General features: G+C 37.8%; 1 protein-coding gene across 1 annotated transcript in view; it reads left to right on the forward strand.

Moving 5' to 3' along the window:
- Pcdh15 (protocadherin related 15) overlaps positions 1–23,759 on the forward strand; it is a 586,560-nt gene that overhangs the window by 400,253 nt on the left and 162,548 nt on the right. The window contains exons 19-20 of the mRNA XM_051186893.1: positions 15,219–15,524; positions 18,003–18,227. Coding sequence (XP_051042850.1) covers positions 15,219–15,524; positions 18,003–18,227 — 531 coding nt within the window. The remainder of the gene's footprint in view (positions 1–15,218; positions 15,525–18,002; positions 18,228–23,759) is intronic.

Genomic DNA, 23,759 nt, shown 5'->3' on the forward strand with positions numbered 1-23,759 from the left:
GATAACCAATTGGTCTGCACTTTGTTGTGGAAAACTATTGTTCCAACTCTCAGAATTCCCTGGCTTCCTTTAGTGCTGTGTGTAGGGTTTACGCCTCATGAACATTTCCCTATTCACTTTGGCATGTCTATTGATGTCATCCTTAGCTTGTTTGGGTGGTCATGTTGGTGAGATTATGGGTGGAACACAGTCACTTAAACTGAAATTGAAGGAAACAGATTGGCAGTGTCTTGCTTCAGGCTGGCCACATGGTAGTCATAGCACAGCCATACCTTTCTGCCAACAGTAGAACCCTGCAGGGTTAGAAGCAGATGCTTGCAAATTGAGAGCAGAAAAGAATGAGAACACATTCATCACTATTTAAATATTTCTGTAATTTCTATATCTTCCCTTTTTACTTCTACACCCAAACACAGTCCCAGATAGTAAATATTAAAAATGTAAGTTATTTCTTCTAATTCTTTTGGCTTCCCTAATTGAAATGAGTGTACCAGATATGACAGTTAGAAAATAGGACCTCAGTCAATCATTGGTAGAGGAGTGAATACAGAAATCAAATTCTGAATCACAAATTAGCACTATCCTACATAAGTTAAGAAACGTGGCTGGGAAATGCTAGCCCCAAGAAAGCACAATAGCAAATTAAGTCTATCATGGGATCTTCCCAATTACTTTGTAAAGATGAATGAAAGAAGGTTATAAAATGGAGAAAGCCTTTTAATGTTATTGTTTTGTGGTTGTATTAGAGCAGCTTGTGGTTCTAATGTGAATATTCCTCTAACATCTGAGCCCAAGCTAGTGCACTATTGTAGATGGTGCTGGAACATTTGAGACATGGGTCTTAGTTGTAAAAAGTGGATTATGAGGAGGTGGTCAGTAAAGGTTACATCCACTTCTGCATCTGGTCCATACATTCTGTTTTCTAGTGTGCTGAGATGTGGGGCTCTTTGGCTCTATGTTCCTGTTGCCCTGAGCTCTAACATGCCCCTTTTCTGTGATGACCTGAAACCCCCACAAAACTGGGTATTTGTGCATATAAGCATTCCTCCTCTAAGTTGCTTCCATCAGGTATTTTTGTCACATGAATGAACACAGTAATTAATACAGGCTATTGATAGTGGAGAGTGGGGCTCCTGCTGTATGAACCTGATAATATGGATTTCTGGCTACTGGAACTGGTTTAGAGGAGCCAGAGATAATAGAGTTTGAAGCCCTGACAAGGTCTATAAAAGTTTGGGCTTCATGGGCCAGCCTAGGGGTAGGGCTAAACACCAGAACACCTATAGAAATGACAGAAGCAAAGGCCAGGCTCATGAGGTCTAAAATAGGGAAAGGATTCTTCCAGGAGTTGATCTAGAAGCTGCAGGTGATATAGCAAAACAGAATCTGGCTGTGTTGCCCCCTTTTCTGAAACTTTGAATAAGGCTAAATTATAAAATTAGTAGAACTACTTAGTAGAAGAAATTTCAAGACAGAAATTCCTTTAGGCTGGGTCGTTTGCTGCTCACTGCTTTGGCGACACATTTTCAATGTAAGGGAACACAAACTGAAACAGAGAAGTGTGAAGAAGTTTGTAACTGAGCCTCAAAGAGAAATGTGAATATAGATGAATATGATGACATGCTAAATGCAGCCAGTGTGGCTACTAACTGCTACAGAGACCAGGGTTGTAGAGGAGAAGCCACACACATGCATTGGGATATGGTGCCATCATTGTCCCCAAGTCTTGAGACCTAGCTACTTGTCCTAATACTTGCCCTTCTGGCTTTTTGATCTGCTCCCCTCACATTATTTTTATCTTTCCTTTGGTAATTGGGCGTATTACTCTGTACCAAGACATATTAGAAGGGTGACTTTAGGATTTTACAGGATTCTACAACTGAGAGCTTGCCTTAAGTCTCAGGAGACTTTGAAATTTAGAGCAGTATTAGGGATTTAAAATTGTGAGGATTCATGAGGTTGGACCAGATACATTTTGCTTTGGGAAATGGGCATGACCACACTGGAGCCAGGGACATAACTTTGATGGTTTGAGTGTAACATGGGTGAAGCTTTCTTCTCAGATGACGTTGTTGTTTGGTGATGGAATCTTAGAAACATGGACCTAGCCAGCAGAGGGAAGAAACTAGGAATGGCCCTGTTTGTCATCCTCACTTCTGATTCCTATGTATGTTCTCTGTCTCTTGGTATGCCAGCAGGGCTGCCACCACAAAGCCCTGCAGCAAGGTACTATGCCACAATGCCATGTTGTCCCCTCAGAGAGGGTGACATCCCTTGGAAACCATAACCCTTTAGCATCCTTCAAGTCAGATGTTTTGCCACAGCAAGAAGGAAGAATAGTACCCAGAACAGCTTCCCTACACTGAAAAAATCATTGGTAGAATTGGAGAATTATGAGGTATTTACTTAGAGAATGTTGCCTTTTTTTAAATTATTTTTTTAGTTTCTTGTTATATTATACTAACACTGATACAAAAAAACTAAACTAAAAGAAGGCAGATAAAATAAAAAGTTCTAAGAGGATAGTAAATAGAAAAAAAAACTAGAACTGGTTCCTTAAAGAAGTCAATGTTATGCTCATATTGAATAGCAAATGGTATTGGACAAAATACAGCTAAGACATGTAATTAGGATATAGCAAAATAAAGGTAAAGTTATTTAATAAGTAGTGTCTTACATTGACAATAAATAGGCAGGAGGTAATTAGTTTAGGAATTAAGTTTAGGAAAGAAAGAAACACTTTGTGTCAGAACTTGACAGAAAATACAAATGAATACATTGAAAATCTGGTTCAAGCAGATAACCCAACAATCATTGTGAAAAAGTACTGTTCTTATATGGGTTTTTTTTTGTTTGTTTGTTTTTTTGTTTTTTGTTTTTTGTTTTTTGTTTTGTTTTGTTTTTGTCTTATTTTATGTATCAATCCCAGTTCCCTCTCCCTCCCTCCCATGCCTCCTGACTCGCTCCCTTCCCATTCCCCACCCACTCTACAGGGAGGGTGATGCCTTCCAAGAGGGATCATCAAAATCTGTCAAGTCATTTGCAGTAGGGACTAGGCCCTCCCTCCTGTCTCTAGGTTAAGGGAGTATCCCTCCATGGGGAATGTGTTCCCAAAGTCCTTTCATGCACTAGGGATACATCCTGGTTCCACTGTCAGAAGTTCCCTAGACTTCCCAGGCCTTCAGACTGAGTCCCATGTTCAGGGGGTCTGAGTCAGTCCAATACTGGATTCCTAGCTATCAATCTGGGGGGCCCATTAGCTCCCACTTGTTTAGGTCAGCTGTCTCTGTGGGTTACTGTAGCCTGGTGTTGATCACATTTTCTTATCACTCCTCTCTCTCTGTAACTGGATTCCAGGAGTTCGGCTCCATATTTATCTGTGGGTGTCTGCTTCTCTTTCCATCAGCTAATAGATGAGGCCCCTATGATTGCATTTAAGTTAGTCATCAATCTCAGTATTAGGGAAGGACATTTAAGGTAGCCTCTCCATTGTTGCTCAGATTGTTATTTGGTGTCAGTCTTGTAGGACTCTGGAAATTTCTCAAGAGTCAGTTCTCTCTTCAAACATATAGTGGCTCACTGTATTATGGTATCTCTTTTTCTGCTCTCATCTATTCATCCCACAACTCAATCTTCTGGCACACACGTTCTCCTCTCTTCCCCTTCTCTTTCTCCTAACTCCCTCTCCACTCACTATCACACCCACTCCCATTATGTGCAAGAGATCTTGTTCCTTTCCCCTTCTGTGATGGCCCTTGTATGAATCTCTTGGGTTCCTCCCTATATTCTAGTATCTCTGGCAATGTGAATTATAGGCTGAAAATTCTTTGCTCTATGTCCAAAATCCATATATGAGTGACTATATACCATGTTCCTCTTTTTGTGACTGGGTTACCTCACTCAGGATGGTTTCTTCAAGTTCCATTCATTTGCCTGGGATTTTCAAGATTCCACTCCTCCCCCTCTCTCTCCCCCCCTCCACTGAGTAGTATGCCATTGTGTAAATGGGACACATCTTCTTTATCCATCCTTCAGTTGAGGGCCATCTAGGTTGCTTGCCGGTTCTTTCTAGTACAAATAATGCTGCTACAAATATAGTTGTACAAATGTCTTTGTTGGATGGATGTGGATCACTTGGTATATGCCTAAGAGTGGAATTACCAGGTCCTATGGTACAATGATTCCCATTTTCCTGAGGAAATGCCATACTTATCTCTAAAATGGCTGTACAAGTTTGCACTCCCACCACTAGTGGAAGGGTGTTCCCCTTTCTCCACATTCTCTCCAGCATAAGTTGTCATTGGTGTTTCAAATTTTAGCCATTCTGGCAGGAGTAAGATGGTATCTCAGAGTTGTTTTGATTTGCATTTCCCTGATGGTTAAGGATATTGCACAATTTCTTTAGTGTCTTTGGCCTTTTTGATTTCCTCTATTGAGAATTCTCTATTCAGTTCTGTATCCCACTTTTAAATAGGGTTATTTGGTGTTTGGGTGATTAGTTTCTTGAGTTCTTTGTATATTTTGGAGATCAACCCTCTGTCAGATATGGGGTTGGTGAAGAAGATCTTTTCCCCGTCTGTGGGCTGCTCTTTGGTCTTGTCAACTGTGTCATTTGCCATACAGAAGCTTCTCAGTTTGAGGAGGTCCCATTTATTCATTGTCGATTTCAGTGTCTGTGCCACTGGTGTTATGGTCAGGAAGAATTCTCCTGTACCAATTTGTTCAAGAGTACCTCCCACTTTTACTTCTAAGAGGTTCAGTGTGGCTAGATTGATGTTAAGGTCTTTGATCCATTTGGACTTGAGTTTTGTGCATTGTGATAGACATGGGTCTATCTGCAGTCTTCTACACACCATTCAGTTGTGCCAGCACCATTTGTTGAAGATGTTTTACTCCTTCCATTGTATAATTTTAGCTGTTTTGTCAAAAATCAGGTGTTTGTAGGTATATGGGTTAATATTGGGATTTTTTATTCAATTCCATTGGTCTACCTGTCTATTTTTGTGCCAATACCAAGATGTTTTCAAGTCTATAGCTCTATAGTAGAGCTTGAATTCAGGGACAGTGATGCCTCCTGAGGTTCCTTTATTGTACAGGGTTGTTTTGGCTATCATGGGTCTTTTGTACTTCCATAGGAAGTTGAGTATTATCCTTTCATGGTCAGTGAAGAATTTTGCTGGAATTTGATGGGGATTGCATTGAATCTGAAGATCGCTTTTGGCAAGAATGCCATTTTTACTATGTTTATCCTACCTGTCCAAGAGCATGGGAGATTTTTCCATTTTATGGTATCTTCTTTAATTTCATTCTTTAAAGTATTTCTCTCTCATATCAGGGAGAAATAGGGGTTGCAGATGAGAACACAAATGTCTACAGGAACATATCATTCCTGAAAAGTAAATGTTTTTACTTATATGATGAAATTGTCTTAACTTCCTCATGTATAAACACAGGCGTGTATATGAATATAAATAAATATGCAATGTATCTGTGCTAATGGAATTTTTTGGAAGTTTAATTATATATAAGATAATCTAGAAAATGTCTGTAAGAGAATGATAATGAAAAAGAGTAGAATAATCCTAGGAAAACTATGAAGAATTAAATTACTATATTACATCTGCACAAAATAATATACTCACATTCTTATTAAACCAGAAATATATTTTCATAAGGGATTCTAATTGGCAAGCCAAAAAAAAAATAGAATAGCCACATTGTTGCTAATTTGAGGACAATTTATTGTTGATTTCATTGCTAACTTAATTTTCATGTTAAGAAGGAAATATTTTATCATAATTTTTTTTCTAACAAATTTAAGACTTACCTACTTTTAAGAAAACACTGTGAATAATAAATAATAGTTTCCACTTATTCGTGTGTTGGATGGCTGAGGTAGGAGCAATATTTGATGCTTATGAAAGGCACCATTTGAAGAAAATACTGCATGGCTACCAAGGCCATAGAACAATGAAGGATGTGACATAATATGAAGAGTTTTTTTTACTTCCTAGGGCTGTAATGGTTAATCTCAATATCTGTCTTAATGGCTTAACTAAGTTTGTATCATCTCTAACTGAGGATGGAAGCACCACTGAACAACTCATAATATGGACGCTCTTTCCTATGAGCCTATGATCTGAGCAGAATAAAAAGAAGAGAAATAAAAAAATCCATAACCTATGTTCCCCATCCCTGCTTCCTGGCCCACCATGGCAGGAATGACTCTACTTGGCTGCATGTCCCCATTGTGGTAGACTGACATCTTAGAGACAATGAGACAGACTACATTGTTTATGTTGGTTATTTCTGTCACAATGAAAAAATAGCTAATACAAGGATAGATAAAATTGCTGAAAATATTAATAAGGCATTGATTAAAGAATTGTGTAAGTCATTCCATGGTCCCTTTTAATGCCCATTGGTTGTTAAATATAATACACTTAAAAGGAAGAGTAATAAGCTTACGAAATGGGTAGAGTACATTAGACAGAAGGAGCTGGCATATGATAGCATTGGTATTTTGACAAAATATCTAATACTTAGACCTGACCTATACCTCTCAACACTGAGAACAGAGGTAAAGATTCCAAGTATAATTTCTAACTGTGGAACTCAATGACCTCAAGGAAGAGAGTCATATCCAATAAACTCATTGTAGAGTTATGAAATACCAACTGTGATTCTTAATGATGTCAGCTTGATACAATCTAGAATCCACTGGGAGTTGAAAGGTCTGTGAGGCATCATTTTATTTCTTTAATTGAAATTGGTAGACCTATCTACTGTGGGTAAGAGTGTTTCCCTATGGGAAACCCTACATGCTATGAAATGAAGAGTGTTATCTACCTGACCATGTCTGTGATGAGTTCCTTCTACAGTGACTTCTCAGCTATATGATGACATTAACTTGGAAATGTGGACTAAAATAGCCCTTTCTTCCTTGTTGCTTTTGTTGGGACATTTTATCATAGCAACAGGAAGAGAAACTAGGACATCAAGTAACATAAGAAAAACATAAAATTCCTTGAAGAAGTCTTCCTAGGGCTTCTGTTTTGTTCCCAACTGTTGGCAAATGCTGAGGGCAGGAAGAAAATACTCTTACCATAGAATTTCAGAGAGCCTGTTATTAAGCCTGGAAATATCATCACACTGGTAGTGAAAATATAAACTGAACAACCTTTTTGTTAAGCTCTAAAGCATTCACCTCAGACTATCTGCTATCATGTGATAATTGACTATGTAAATATTTAAGCACAAGGCTGCATCTGCCTGATGCTCTTTTCTTTTTTTTTTTTTTAATTACCTAGGTTAATTTACATTCTCTCATTACAAGATCTATAGACTGTGTGGTGGCATCTTAAAATGACTTGCTTAATTTGGCATCTTCATATATACCCAATTCCACAGAGATTATTTCCTCTCACTTGCCTGCCTGTTTTAATTTTTTTCATATTCCCACCCCTGCTTCAATTCTTATTTCCCTTATCTCCTCTTCAAGTAGCCCACGGGTTCTTTTCTCTCATACTGTCTCTTACTGCAACCACTATGTACTAGATAGTGAGCTGTAGTTTTCACACCTAATATACAGTCACCCATTGCTTGGAAATAGCAATAAAAAGTGAGTTTTTCTAAGTACCCGAGGGATTGAAAGCTGGACAAAAAGACTGAGAACTAGCAGAGGTTTAGTATGGGAGAGAAAGAAGTCTCAAGGAAGTCTCAAGATCCAGATGTATCTCAAGACAAATAAGGCAAGAAGACAGAATGATGGCTTCTTGACTGTTCTTATCTCCCTCTGAGGTTAGCTGCTCCACCTTACAAAATCAGCTTCAGTTGTGTGATTTGTCTTAACCAATGAAGTGATAGAGGAAGTGACCCCTTCCAAGAAGAAGCAGGGAGTGTCAGGGATGGGTTATCTCCTCCCCCCCCCCTCTGTCACAAGAGTGGCTTGTGTCATTGGGGCTGTTCCTGCACTCTCCTGTCTGAGGTAAAGCAAGGATGGAGCACAAAGTGGAGGGAACTATGTTGCCTGCAGCATTGATGGGGAAAGGGAAACCACAGCAAACACAGACACTTGAAAGCTGACTAGCACATTAAAAGCATAAGTGAAATGGAGATGGTGTCACGGGGTCAGTTGTAGATAAAAATGCATAAAGGTGGTGGAGGAGAGCACGGAGATCCGTGAATGCCATTATAAAACCCACCTTATTGTGTAAGTAGGAGTCATTGCTTTGGATGTTGAGGGTGTCAGCAAAACCTTCAAGAAAGCCACCTATGGCTTGGTAAGAAGTTCTTAATTACACATTTACTCAACAAATATTTTTTGGGCATACATGAAGGATGTGAATAGGAAGTCAAGGATAAAGAAGGCACACTTCTTTCCCAGGCTGTTTGAAGTATAGTGCAGGAGACAGGCAGTTAAGTAGGCAATTATAACATGTTAGAAAGCCAAATAAATACAAGGTGACAGGGGTCCTGAGTGAATAGAAAGCTATTTGAAATTGGTGGGGTCAATTGGAGGAATGCAAGCCAGGAAAATAGCTAAACTCTTTACAACAGCTTAATTGTGGTTTTTTTCCATGATAGAATAGAAAGAACATAAGAACACTAAAAAAGCCATAGCTTTGTAGAAAAATATGGGCAACTGCCAAACCTTTTATGTGTAGAAATACTATTTACTGATTCCTGTGGGCAGAATTTATCTTTTCAAATGTGTTAGGACAGCCTGCAGTAGTTATGAGTAAAGGCATGCTTAGTGTGAGATAACTCTTACACCCTTTAATGTATCACCGCAGTGATTTTTAAAACCAGGTCATAAACACTTGCACAGAGTCACATGCATTTGTTTCCCAAGCCATGGTGAAATGACTTTAAAATGAAAATGAGCATCTTAAGATGTTTTTTTCCCAAGACAGACTTAGCAGACATTAGTCTGCTAAGCAGACTTAGTGACAATATCTACGACTTCTTCATTGAAACTTTATCATGTGTCTAATCTAATATCTAAATTTGTATATTGAAAAAAATCTCTGTATCAGGCTTGGAGATGGCTCAGGGGTAAAGCAATTGCTAAAAGAAGGATGATAATCTGAGCTCATACACAGACACACATGCAAACACACATGTACCTGCACACATGTATTAATTAATTTTTATTTTAATTTAATTAATTCTAACTAATTTTTATTACTATGATAAAATACCACAACTAAAAGTGACTCATAGAACATAGAAAAAGGAGTTCATTTGGCTGACAACTTCAGGGTGAGAATCCATAAAAATGGGGGAGACATGACCACAGATGACCAGAGCAGAAAGCTGACATATCACAGCTTCAACTACACAAAGAAATGAACTGGGCAAGACATGAGGCTATAAATGTTCTAATCATGTTGTGAGTGATGCTCTTCCTGCAGCAAGACTCCACCTCCTAAAAATTCCATAACCTCCCAAACACCACTACACACATACACCCACATAAACACATACATATACATACATGTTCACACACATGTGCACATGCATACATATACCCAGACAGGTACATAAACTCATATACATGTTCAAATGTACATGTATTCTCCCATAGTAAAACACACATACATATAAACCTACATGCACATAGACATACACACACTGACAAATATGTATCCTCATACATGCTCACAGATATGCATATGCACACAACATACACTCACATTTTGGGTGCTATGTGACAGTTTACACCTTCATGCTACAGAACATTTATAGACATACAAGAAAGCTTTGATCTTCATTAGTCTTCCTTATAGTTAAAAATGTATTTTTATTACCTGCATCAGATTAAAATATCCTTGCCAATATCACTTGTTACACTAAAATTGCTACATGAACAGTTAGGTACACTTTATCTATGAGTTTTTTGGTAGATCAACATTTAAATTCTCTAAGAATCTTCAAAATATCAAATTTAATAGCACCAAAGAAAAAGAAAATACAGACATACACTGATAAAAGTAGCCTGGCATGTTCCACCACAAATTCTGATAACATTTCAGTATACAACCTACCCCTTGAAATTACCTTCTGATAGAGATCATGTGATTACAACAATCATGGACAGTATTTAGGTGAATTACTTAATGTTGTCTAAGCATACAGAAACCATAAGAGGCAGTGAGATAAATACCACTGACTATTTACAGATGACAGGGCAGGGAAAGGCACAATCAAGGCCATCCAGTCAGTATGAAAAGCTGTTTATAAAATGGAAAAAACCAGCCACCAAATCCCCCAGAGGGACCTGGAGGCAGAAGGAAGCACCCAGTACTGGCTACCATTCCTGTCTTGCCTCTCCACCTTCCAGTAGAGAGGAGAGGGAGAGACCCCCCCACACCTGTACTCACTGGAAGAAGAGATGGAAAGATGACAGTATAAGAACACATCCAACAACACAAAGACTTATATTACATCACCAGAGTCTAGGAATTCTATGCCATCAAAAGTTGAACATCCTAACGCAGTTAAAGCAGAAAAGAATGACCTCAATCACTATAGATGAAGTAAACAAGATATTCCATGACAAAACCAGATTTATACAATACATAGCCACAAATCCACCCCTACAGAAAGTTCTGGAAGAAAAACTCCAACCCAAGAAAGTTATCGACACTCACAAAAACAAAGGCAAATTTGGAGCAGGAAGAGAGGGGAGATGGAGTTAGGGGAAAGGGGAGGGGAGAGGTGGGCATGAGGGAGCAGAAAGAATGAGAGAGGGAAAAATAGAAAAGAGCAAGAAAAGATATACCATAATAGAGGGAGCCAAACTCCCATAATCCAGTTTCAGAGACTGAGAAATGGCAAACAAATGGGTCAAGACCATGCTGCAAAAACTCACAGAAATGGCTGACCTAAGCAAGTGGGAACTCATGGACCCCAATCTGACAGCTGGTGAACCAACATAGGACCAAACCAGACCCCATGAATGTGGGTGTTAGCTGGGTGTTAGCTAGGAGGACAGACAGTAAATGGGCCCTCTGGCAGTGAAACCAGGATGTATCCTGGTGCATGGATGGACGTTGGGAGCCCATTCCCCATTGAGGGATACTACCTTAACCTAGAGACACAGGAGAGGGCCTACCCCAAATAACTTCACAGATTTTGATGATCCTCATGGAAGGCCTCACCCTCACTAGGGAGTCAATGGGGGATTGGATGAGAGGTTGCTGGGGGGCATGGGAAGATGGGAGGGAACTGGGATTGATATGTAAACTAAGCTTGTTTCTAATTTAAATAAAATTTATTCATAAATAAATGAACTGGAAAATCAAACCCATGTGAGACCTACAGCCTGAGAACTTAGGATTCAAGCCAGGAAACTGTTCTGGTTGTGGCTTGGGACATTTTGAACTCATGGGTTGCTTACTCTTGCCTAATAAGTCTGCCTGTTTTTATTCAGCAGTAGTAATTAGGTGTTTGTACAGAGAGGGGGAAATTTATCCTCATTTTGAGTCATTACATTGTTTTCATCCCTCTTAAACAAATTATCACAGCTCTTGAGGAAGGTCAGCATCTATAGAGAAGTACACCAGCATCTGTTTCATAAGATTTAAAGTTTCTGAAAGGCATCTCTACTAGTAATGTCATTAATGGTGCACTGGCCAATGTTCAGATGTCCTCCTGCTCAGGAACACCTACAACTCGTTCTCTAAGTGAGAAGATGGGCCATAGCTTCCTCTGAAAATGCCTCAAAGAGATAGCAAAGAGGGGGCAAAGCTCACTCTCACCCTCACACTGGCATAATGAGGTGATGCATGGTAGGTAGTTCACACCTTCATGGCAGCTGGGATAGCCCCCTGTGTGGCATCAATCTGATGCTTGTAGGAAATTTTTGTCACTGCAAACAAAAAAATTTCCTCTGAATAATTTGATTGTGAAGATAAATACATTTTAACTTGGAATGGATCACTGGTATATTACATAGAAGACTTACCTCTAAGATGGTTCACCAGTGGAACTCATACAGCTAGCCTTCTTTTAGAGTTTTATCTCAGTCTGTTTTGCCCATGGGAATCCTTGGGCACTAGCTCACACCTGTATTCTCAGAACCCAGGAAGCAGAGGTATGTTGGCTCATATTTAAGCTGAGTTCTTGGGCAGCCTGGGTTACAGAGGAAGAGACTATCTCAAAAGCAGCAGAAATATTTAAAATTTCTACCAGATTGGCAAGAAGGAAATGAATTGAATGTTCAGGAACTACAGTTCCTAGCTCTGTTGACACATAGCATGAAAAAACCATCTGTGTATAATTGTTCAAAAAGAAATAGTGTTTAGCAAGTGATTTTGCATGGCCTGTGGCCTGTCTCTTAAATAACTGGTTTTCTTTTACATATGCTGTACTTTCAATTTTAGTGATCTAAATGTGTAGTTTGTCTTTCTATTGCTTATCTAAACATCTCTTCAATGAGACCTTTGTTTTGATTTTTGAAGTGTTTATTTGATTATAGACCTTCAGCCAATCTCCCAGCCATAGGCATGCCCCAAAAAAATTCACTACAAATCAAGTCACAGTAAGACACAGATTTTAGAATGAGTATACCGTTGACGAATGATTATAAAGTTGCAGCCATTACTGTTTATTGCTTTGATGTAGTACAAGGAGAGAAGTACAATTTTTCTTATTAACAATTTTAATTAACTTTTAATTGATCTGTAAGAAGATAAATGGCTCCATTATAGCATTGTGCAGTGAGCTGCTTGAGTAGAGATATTAAGCATCCATGCAAAGTTCTCGACAGTACTATTGATAATGGGAACCCTCAGATAGCTCTCTTGTCTCACACTGACTTCCTCATATGTAATAGTAAAGTAACAGAATCTGCCCCCAGTGCCTGAGTCACAACCTTGTTCATCTTACTCAGTGACTGGGAGGCAGGGAAGGAAGGAAGGAAGCTGCGTTCATGCATATTCTGTCCTTTCGTCACCATTAGCTGCATATTTGAGCAACTTCAACATTGTTAGGGTTAATTGCTTCAGAATATACAGTCAAACAAATGTTCTTTCATGGTGGCTAGCCATGCAGGGAGCTCAGTATTATTCAATGAGTCAAAAGTTCAGGTGTCTGAGTAGGTACTTGACATGTTCACTACACTACATTTTGACTATTTTAAATAGATTTTAAAGAAGTTATGGACTGCACTGAAGAGGGTGTGTCAACTAATATTTGTTAATAGAAATGTTTTAAAATGGGTAATTTAACAGGTAAACTAAAAATAAATATATATAGGTTACCATATATTGGCAAAATGTGTAATTAAAGTAAAGGCTCTTGACAGGGTGATAATTTAGCCCTGTTTGTCAATTTAAGCCTAGAATACCTACACAAGCTTTTAAAGAGGGTCAAAGAGGTGACATAGAAGGAGAAGAAGTCATTCAAAACATGTAAGAAAGACAGAGTTAATGCTACTGCGCTTACAGGTGCAGAAAATTGTGGAGCACGAGCCTGGTGGCAGTCCTCACATTTCTACTTTCACAGGGGGATCAGAATCTGAGACACACTGCTCACACAGCCCAAGTCTGTCACTATTTCCCCAGAGCTTCCAGGATGGAGCAGAGATGGCACATACCTAGGTTTTAGGTTGATGACCTTACACTGAACTTCTTACCTTCAGAGATTTATATTTTATGTATATTTATATATTATTTCATAGGGGCTGATAAGTGTGTGGTTATCTGCTATTTTGTCAGTGGGATAGATACTAGTACAGGCAGTTCCTGTGTGTGAATGGTTGACTTAGGAACTTTGGGATTTATGAAGGTACAGAAGCAACAAATATCATGTACAAAATCAACTTGAAAATTTGAAGCTTCTTTATCATACTGCCATTCATTATGCAATGATAGTGTCTAGTGATGTTGGGCAGCAGCAGGGAGCTTCAGTCAGCAAACCCCAGAAAAGGAAATGTCTAGAGCTACAGTGTGATGCGTTCCTAGCCTGAGGGACTCAGCACATTAATGCATTTTGACTCACAATAGTTTTAATTTAAATGGACTTATAAGGGTGGTAAGTCAGGTTACATCTGCCTGGATAAACGTATATACATATACATATACATATACATATACATATACATATACATATACATATACATATTGAAAATGAGAACAAAATTAAGTCCTGTCCCCTGTTTTTCTTTAGTGGTAATTTGAAACATAAGTATATAGTATTTCCCAGCTTTTTAGATGGATTCAAGAGTTCATGAAAAAACAATAATAGAATCATTTGATTTAAAATGTACAGTATCTGGTGGTATGATTTTGTAAGTTATAATAAACTAGCTCAATTTTAAGTAAGAGTATTCATATCAACATTCTATCAGAAATATAGTCACTCTAAGCTCATTCAGTTTTGCTGAAAAAATGACTCTATGCCTAAAAATTTTAGCAAATGTAGATTCAGGTATCACCAACAATTATCAGCTATTACCTGAGATTCATAGTCTAATATTAAATAGTAGCCCTGTCTTCTAATTTGACAATTACTGCACTTCTATTGCCATTCAGTTTGGGAATATGTTTAATTTCAAACCTCAGTTCCATATACTCACAGAACATTCATTAACTTCATTAGCATTTATTAAAGAGTTTTGCATATGAGATATTGTACTACATTCTAGGACCCCCAAGGAATTTAATTCTTGTGTAGCTTTACAAGGGATGATTAATTTCCTTAAGCCATATGGTCTCATTTGCAAAATGGGGTCAATAATATTTACTCATTAAAAGCATCACAAGGACTAAATGAGATAAATATACATCATGCCCAAACATATGTAAATATGAAAATGACTATATGCATTTCTTGAACAAAAACAGCCATCAAATTTTAAACTGTTAATAAATTATCTTAAACTAATTCAAAGCAAGTGCTATTTTGACATTCAAAATCTACTGTAGCAATAAAATTATATGAAACTTTCCATTTTTATAATATTCTTTTCTCTGACATAATATATTACTGTTCACAACGATGTCAGCTTATGTTCATTTACACTGAGTATATAATTAAATCATATCTTATTTCTTTGCATCACTTTGTTTGCCAATTGTACCTTTATTATCTTTCTAAATGGTCCCTTTAGTGAAAAAAAGAGTATTTGGTGGTTAGGATACATGGCACAGTTTCTGAGCAGTAGTGTGTCCTGAAGCTGTTGTACTAAGCCCTTTGTTTCTTCCATTTAGGCAACAGATCCAGATGCTGGAATAAATGGCCAAGTACATTACAGCCTGGGGAATTTCAACAACCTCTTCCGCATCACATCCAATGGGAGCATTTACACAGCTGTGAAGCTGAACAGGGAAGTCAGGGACCACTATGAACTGGTTGTTGTAGCAACAGATGGCGCGGTGCACCCTCGGCATTCAACTCTGACACTGTACATCAAGGTGTTGGACATTGATGATAACAGTCCTGTTTTTACCAATTCAACATACACTGTCATTGTTGAAGAGAATCTGCCAGCTGGGACCACCTTCCTTCAAATAGAGGTGAGTGGACAAGCATTGATTCCAGGAAATCTGTATCATAAGATTACCTGTGAGGGTAAGACACAGAAGTTTAGCTATAAACATATGATGAGCTCAGCATAACATAGATTCACATAAGCTATGGGTGAATCTTATTATGTCTCAAAACTTGTATATTGTGTTTTATATGAAAACCTTTTTCTGAGGGAACCCACAAAATTAAAAGGAGAAAGTTTGCAGTCATAAAAAATATAATATATTTTATGTGTTTTGGCATGTATAAAATTTATGCTAGATGGTTTTGTCACATTGAGAAAACAAATGAAACACTGATTTTTCTCAGAAAAATCAGCATTAAATATTAAAAGTGTTTTCACATCTACCAGAGTGATCACACAAATATCAAATAGACATTAGTATATACACATGCATGTATACACACATACACCACGCATATATGCATGTGTTCTAGTAGCATGTATATATTCACATATATGTATGTGTATATGAACTAATATACCTTTCCCCATATACTTTATAAACACATATAAAATACTGTTTATTCTGTAGTAATTTTTCACTCTCTTTTACAACATTTTCAAATTCTTAACTGAATTTCATATACAAACCTCTTTTAAGACTCAGGTTAACCCATAAATCACTTTTTATGTACTAGCCCATTTAATTCCAACACAGGGGGTCTGTGAACCATATAATGACAAAGAAAACAAACCTCAGTCTGTTTATACTTCATCTGCAAAGCACAGCTTGAAGTTTTCTGTCTTGATATACCTGAGCAAATTCTTAGGTTACAGACATTAATAAATCAAACAACAATATGTTCCAACTGGGTGAGAATCATTTGTCCAGTTTATCATCCATCCACCTCTTCAACTCTCATGCATCATAAGTGCCCAACTATATACGCTGTCTAGATATGTCTTGTGCTATACTTTTAGCAATTATTTTTTATTTTTTGATATTATAATTATCATTTCCCCTTCCCTTTCCTCCTCTTTGACATCCTTAAGACACCCCATTGCTTCCTTTCAAATTCATGTCTTTCTTTTTTATTAGTTGTTGTTACATATATACATGCTACATACATGTATGTATGTATGTTTTGGGTGATAAAGAAGTGATCAACATGGACTCACAATCTCTATGGAATTCTCAGTCACCTTTAGACAACTCTCAACATTGGTAGTCAGAAGCAAGATCCTAGGAATCTGGTACACATCTTCTATTCAAGCTTGGGTGGTTCTTTTTGCTAGAAAAAAAGCTGTTTTGTAACTGTGGACTGAGAAGCAAGTCAGCAAATAAAGAGAGAAACAGAAAGGATTATTCAAGGCCATATAAAAATAAAACACTCAAACTGTCAAGGGACATGCTGATTGTTCTTCAAGGTTCTAAGAAGCCAGAAGGCATTGTGTTCTGTCACAATATTCAGAGGATTAGATTGCTGCCATTTGAATCTTGAATGTCCCTCAAGGCTCATATGCTCAAGGCTTGATCCTCAGCCTGTGGAATTATTAGAGGTTGGGACACAGATAGCATGTCCTTGAAGAAGATATTGAGTCTCCAGCACTTCCATGTTTTTCTCTACTTCCTGGGTTTCGTGACGCAGACAAGGCTTCTCTGGTCCTTGTTTACCCATAAATCCACACAGGGCTGTGTGATCAGGGACTGATACCCCACTTTATAAATTGCTTAATAAAGGAATTTTGTTACAATACCACAAAGGTGACTGACAGTGTTGGTCAGAGTTAGAGTGGAAACAGGAAAATTTTCAACAGGAAAATGACATGAAATCTGTGCTTTTATTGGTTCCCTCTACCATGATATTATCAACTGTTAAGAAGAGAACATGAGTGACATGTTGGTAGTATGTGCTTCAATGAGTACTCATGCACTCATGTAACAGACCTAGAGTTCTGCATCTCTACTCGTGCAGTTGTCTTCCCTCCACCAAGGTGTTTTTCCCAACCTGTCCCACTGCATGAAATGGCCATTTTACCTCCACCAAAAACAAATCATCTGGAGTTCCAGTTCAGAACACCTTTAGACAAAGCATTATCTTTTCCTTTGTATTTGTTTATTTATGCTTTTTTTATTCCCTTCAGGCTGTGATATAGAGAGCAAGATTTACACATCATTCTTCTGTATAATAAGTGCCAAGTAAAAGGGAAGTACAGGAGAATGGCCTTTGTGAATACATTACCCCATCCTCCCTAAGCAAACTTATGAGAAGGAACTGGTTCCATATTTAGTTATAATATTTTAAAGCCTATTTAGAACCACTCCACCAATGTTTTTTAATTAAAAAGTTCTTTATGTTCATTGTCTTATATTTGTCCTTTCTCCTTCTCTCCATTTTCAAAGACAATGACGTATCTTTTTCTTATCATGTAACCCAAGCATGAATGCATGCCCATCAGTCCTCACTCCTCTTGTGGGAAAGCCTCTGATGTAACCATTCTTCTCTCTAACTTATCACAGGCCAAGGATGTTGATCTTGGAGCAAACGTGTCATACCGGATCAGAAGCCCTGAAGTGAAGCACCTGTTTGCACTTCATCCATTCAGTGGAGAACTGTCCCTTTTGAGGAGTTTGGATTATGAGGCCTTTCCCGACCAGGAAGCAAGCATAACATTCTTGGTGGAGGCCTTTGATATTTATGGGACAATGCCGCCTGGTATAGCAACAGTCACGGTAATTGTGAAGGTAAGGAACCTGGAGTGACTGCCCTCCTTCTATATATGCTACATCTGTTTCTTCAACTCACAGTGTAGTTTTGGGTGGGAAAGTCATAGAAACTCAGTGGTATAAACTAATGATAATGATTTATTAATATGAAGTACTTATGAAGACTTGCAAAATAACCCTATGAGATGGATTTTAAAGAGGCATTATACAAATCTTTGAAGACTGGCTGTGAGTCTGCTATATGTTGTGACTGGTCAAATCAGAACTTCATTTTGAGAGTGTATGGTCCACAATCTATAGACAAGTAGATATGCACACTACAAACTTTTCAGAAAATAGAGAGGGTAAAAATTATAAAGAGTTCTTTGGCATGAACTAATTTGGTTTGTAATTTCAAGACTCAGATAAAAAGGGCTTCCAAGATAGGTAGGTTTAATGTTCAACTCTGGATCAACTTCCAGTTCCTCTGACACTGGGGACTTAGCTTTGCCTCTCTGGTGGCTAAGAATTTGTCATGACTGCTAGGTATGGTGGTCAGCACAGCTATGGTCATAGCAAATAGAAGGCAAAGAGAAGGTCCCTACAAAAATAACACCAACCTGATCTGTGTTGTGAGTTCCAGGGTATGTACACACACTTTCTTTGGGTTAATTTTTTTTTTTTTTTTTACAGCTGGGCAGTGATGGTGCATGCCTTTAATCCCAGCACTTGGGAGGCAGAGGCAGTAGTGGTCTACAGCATGAGTGCTAGAATGGGTTCCCAAGCTATACAGAGAACCCTGTCTCGGTGGGGGGGGGGAGACAACAGGAAAGAGCAAAATGGATCAGGCACCTGAAGCAGATGACAAAAAGTGACAAATGGCCTGATTTTCATACATGAATGTGGTAAGACTGAGTCCATCAGCATTCAAGAGGGAAATAGTACCATTGTTATGTGACAGTGGAAGAAAGATTGAAGAATAGCTAATCAAATAGCACTGTCTTCTCTCTCAAGAGTGCATGATTGAGATGGCCATAGACACCTATTAGTGGAGCTTACTGTGCTGGCTTTGGGGTATATGTGTGTGCTCATGTGCTCAGAAGAAGTTGAATTTGGACTAAATATGTCAAATTGATAGGAACACAATCTGCTTTGATTACATTCATGGAAGAAGTTGGTAGAAACAAACTAGGTCCAAATATTTCATTATAAAGAAAGATAGACTCAACGTAGGTTTTTAATTAATCACTCTGTTTTCTATCCAGACTCAAGCCTCCTACTCTTTGTTGTAACACAAGGTTTCATCAGGCCTCACAGAGCATCTATGAGGGATCAATTCATCATGGTTCATTCCTTCCTTGGCATTTAGAGGATTTTGGACTAATTCTGTGACTCGGTCCTTCACTTTCTTCAGAGAAATCAAATATTCCAGTGGATGAATCTGCCTGACCCACATCACTTCTTATTTATTATACATCTAAAACAAAACTTCTCTAATGTTTAATTATATGCATGTTCTACATTGCTTTTTAATTCTTTTCTAACTCATATAAGCATAATAAAATTTCAGGCACTATTTCTAATGGCCAGTGGCTGCTTTATCTTTCTGGTAACTCTAGGTGAAATGTGCAAATGAAACTTTAAAACTCTCACAGATACTACTGCAGCCAACAACAACTGGAGTGCAGGTCACCTTTCTCCACATTTGCAACCTCTCCAAGCTTGTAAAGTTTCAACTGTTTGTCTGCTTCTAGCAGCACAGCACGCTGTTCTGATTATAACATAATTGCATGGTATTTGAGAAAGAGACATTTATTCCTTGAACACTCACCACAGAGAAAGTATGTTAAAGACCCTCTCATTGGAAAAGTATGAACATATGCAGATTTCTTTTATAAAGAAGAAGAAATAGATGAAATGATAAAATACTTCATCTTGAGCTCATCTAATATTTGAAACCTTTATTTTTGTGTTTCCTTGCTCAACTTGTTATTCGTTTACATACTTGCCAGCTAGCTCTTAACATCCTGGAATGCTGCTCAAATTATTCCCCAAATCTACTCTTTGGTCTGAGTAAAGAAAAACAAAAATGGTATGCTTATTTTAGACTTTAATTTTGAAAATGAATAAATGAAACTTGTATTTTCTTCCAGCTAGCTAGCAATATCTTGAGGTCAATTTTTATTTACAGGATGCGTGGATTCAAATTACAAGCTTTACTGGTTAAAAAATGACATAGTGAGAGATCCCTGGGTTGTTTTAGTTGAAAACCATAGTAAATGCTCTACTGAAACACAAAAAAATAATTTTGTTCAGATCAACAAATATAACCACACGAAGCAAACTGTAGTGGGTTTTAATGATAAAATTTACTGAGGGCAGAGGAAGAAATCTTTCCTTTTGCCAATATGGCCCTCTAGTGGGAGAATTGAGCTTTTATATTTACAGCATAATGCAACATGCGTAGAAACAGAGTTAGTTATGTACGGTTTTTCTTTGATGTCCCTGAAGCATAAATATAATGAACTATTGATTATTCATGTTGGCATTGCATTTCAATAAACTGCCCAATCCGAAACAGTGCATTATGGGAGAATGATGGGCAATCTGCCACATATTTCAGCCATAATAGAGATTATGAAACTAAAACATGTACAATAGGCCATCAAAAGAAATACTGCTACATTATAACTATATTGATTTATTCTTCATATTGTCAATGGCAAGCAAAAATAACGAGAAGGATAAGCAACCTTGTAATGGCCTTCTGTTATTATAGCCTTCGGTGTGTGTATAATCAGTTTATGAGGATGGATATGAAAACACCCACTGTGAATTAACAAAGGTGAATCTGGTAAATACATTCCCAGCAAGGAATAAAAAGGTCTTTGTTCTCAATATCATCAAGAACTGAAAAAAAATGCAACCAGAAAAAATATACATCCTGACACCCTATCCCAATGAGTGAAATTTCCCAAAATTTGAATTTCCTTGGGAAAGAGGGGCATGGATAGCTACAGAAAGAACACACAGGAGCACTTGGAGTTTTTCAGGGAAAGCTTGTGTTTAAAAGTGTGGTGCTTGATTTCTCCTCTTTGTGCTTTCTAGACTCTGTGAGCTGCCTTGCCCCACAGAGGCTCCCTCTGTGTTCTGCCTCATAAGCCTAAAGGCAACGGTGTCAGGTGACTGTGAGCTGACACCATGGGTTAAAGCAAGCATGTCCTTATAAAATGATTGTGTTAGGTGTTATGTCACAGGTGCTAGGGTGGCCTAGGGCTGATAGTTCACCCTCACGAGACACCTATCTTCCCTGGTATCTTTTGTTTTAATTTCTTGACCACATTTCATAAAATGAGAATAAAACAAAACCAAAAGAAGTATCCAAACCCTTGTGCTTCTAAATTGTCTACAAATACATTATGATTAGAAAAAAAAATAAAAGTGTGGTGCTTGATTAACCTTTTAAAACCTATAGAAGATACACTTTATGGATGCATATTGGATTCCCATCTTTAGTTATAAGCTACACTCACTAAATTAATCACTTCTCTTAAAAAAGCAGTGGGCAGTGTGTATGCAAATTCTTTATCCATTTTCTCTGACTGAACCTCCAGATGGGTCTCTTTACACCACCCCTTATGGAGACACCACTTCTAAATTCATTTGCTATTCAGATTCTACACTCCAAAACTTAGAAAGGAAACATTCTTTTTATAAAAAAAAAATGTTGTAAGCATCACTTGTCTGAGGAAATGGTACCTATTATTTTTCAATTTTGCTGACTGAGGACTGTTTTTATATAATACGTTTGGGTTATTCTTATTCATCCTACTGTACTGTATATACAAAACTTGCTTCATATCTCAAACACAACCACCCCAACCATTCTTCAAAAAGAAAAGTTTATAATAAGTTAATTAGTGCATTTAAAATTAGGATTGGGTAGAGAAAATGTGTTTGAACACATTAGAAAGAATATATAGAGTATTTTACCATATTCATTTAAGAACAAATGAGAAAAGTTAGCTTGGAGAGGAAAAATAGATAATTAATTAAATTTTCATAGTGTCTAAATGTGTTTGACCTGAAGTGTCCCTAAACAGTGCAGAATATGATGCTTACTCAAACATTAAGGCAATCACTGTAGTAAACATTATTTAGTCAGAAATAAATGACACACAGTTCTCACTAAATGGTAAGATGGTTAAGAAAAATCTTCCTCTTAGGAGACTTGATTTATTGTTTTGAGTTCTGACAAATAATTAGATCAGTTTGAACAAAGTAAGTAATTGTCTGGACCATCATCTTTATGTGTCAAATGGCAGTTAGGAGAGGTTTGTTACAGGAATATCTTTATCTGGAGTAATGGAGTATCCAAAAGTATAGTATCCAGTGCTTAGTTATCATGGGCATAACTTAGTAAATATCTACTTAATGACTGACATAACCTTAACCGCCATAGTAAAAATGAAATCAGATGCATATAAAGTGCTTTAAAATTTTCCCTTAAGTAAATTAACGCTGTTTTCTGTCTGTCAGCCTGTGTAATTACAAATACCATCACTGTAGTGTGCTTCAGGGAAGAGGCCCCCTTACCTCTCCCTTACTAATTTATATTCATAAGAATGAACATCAAATCAGAGAACACAGCTTGTTCATACAGTCATATAAAGTATGCAAGAAATTCAAAACAACAAAGCTTCATCTTACCCAATTTCCTGGTTCTTATTTTGTTGTTGTTGTTGTTTTGTTTTATTTTTTAGACATGGTTTCTCAGTGTGGTCCTGGCTGTCTTGGAACTCACTTTGTGGGCTAGGCTTGCCTAGAACTTAGAGATCTTCCTGCCTCTGCCTCTCAAGTGCTAGGAAAAAAAGATGTACTTCACTACCTACGCCACGTTCAGAATATAACTTTTTAAGAACTCATACTGGGAACTGGGTGGCTGGGTAGCTTGTTGGGTAAAGTTCTTGATTCACAAGTATGAGGACCTGAGTTTGAGACCCAGAAATCATACAAAAGAAGAAGGAAGAGAAGGAGGATGAGGGGTGAGGGAAAGATAGGAAAGAGGAGAAAGAAGAAAGAAAGGGAGAGACAGAGAGAGAGAAAGAAAGATAGAAAGGAAGAAAGGAAGGAATGAAGAAAGAAAGAAAGAAAGAAAGAAAGAAAGAAAGAAAGAAAGAAAAAAGAAAGAAAGGAAGGAAGGAAGGAAAGGAAAGGAAAGGAAAGGAAGAAAAAGAAAGAGAAAGAGAAAGAGAAAGAGAAAGAGAAAGAGAAAGAGAAAGAGAAAGAGAAAGAGAAAGAGAAAGACAGACAGACCACTGGGCATGGTGGCATGTACTGATATAGCTCTCCAGAGTCTGGACTCAGAAACCAGCCAGTCTGGCCTACTGGTGAGTTTCAGGCCAGTGAGTGACCACATCTCAAAACAAGAGATGAGAGCATCAACAGAATGCCACCTGCAGCTGTCCTTTAGCCTTCAAATGCACATGTGAACATATGCATGCACACTCCACACACATGCTAAACTGGCACCCATGGGCACTCAAAAATTCACACCATATAACAAGTTTT

Source organism: Phodopus roborovskii, unplaced genomic scaffold (genome assembly GCF_943737965.1).
Source record: "Phodopus roborovskii unplaced genomic scaffold, PHOROB, whole genome shotgun sequence".
Classification (NCBI taxonomy): Eukaryota; Metazoa; Chordata; class Mammalia; order Rodentia; family Cricetidae; genus Phodopus; species Phodopus roborovskii.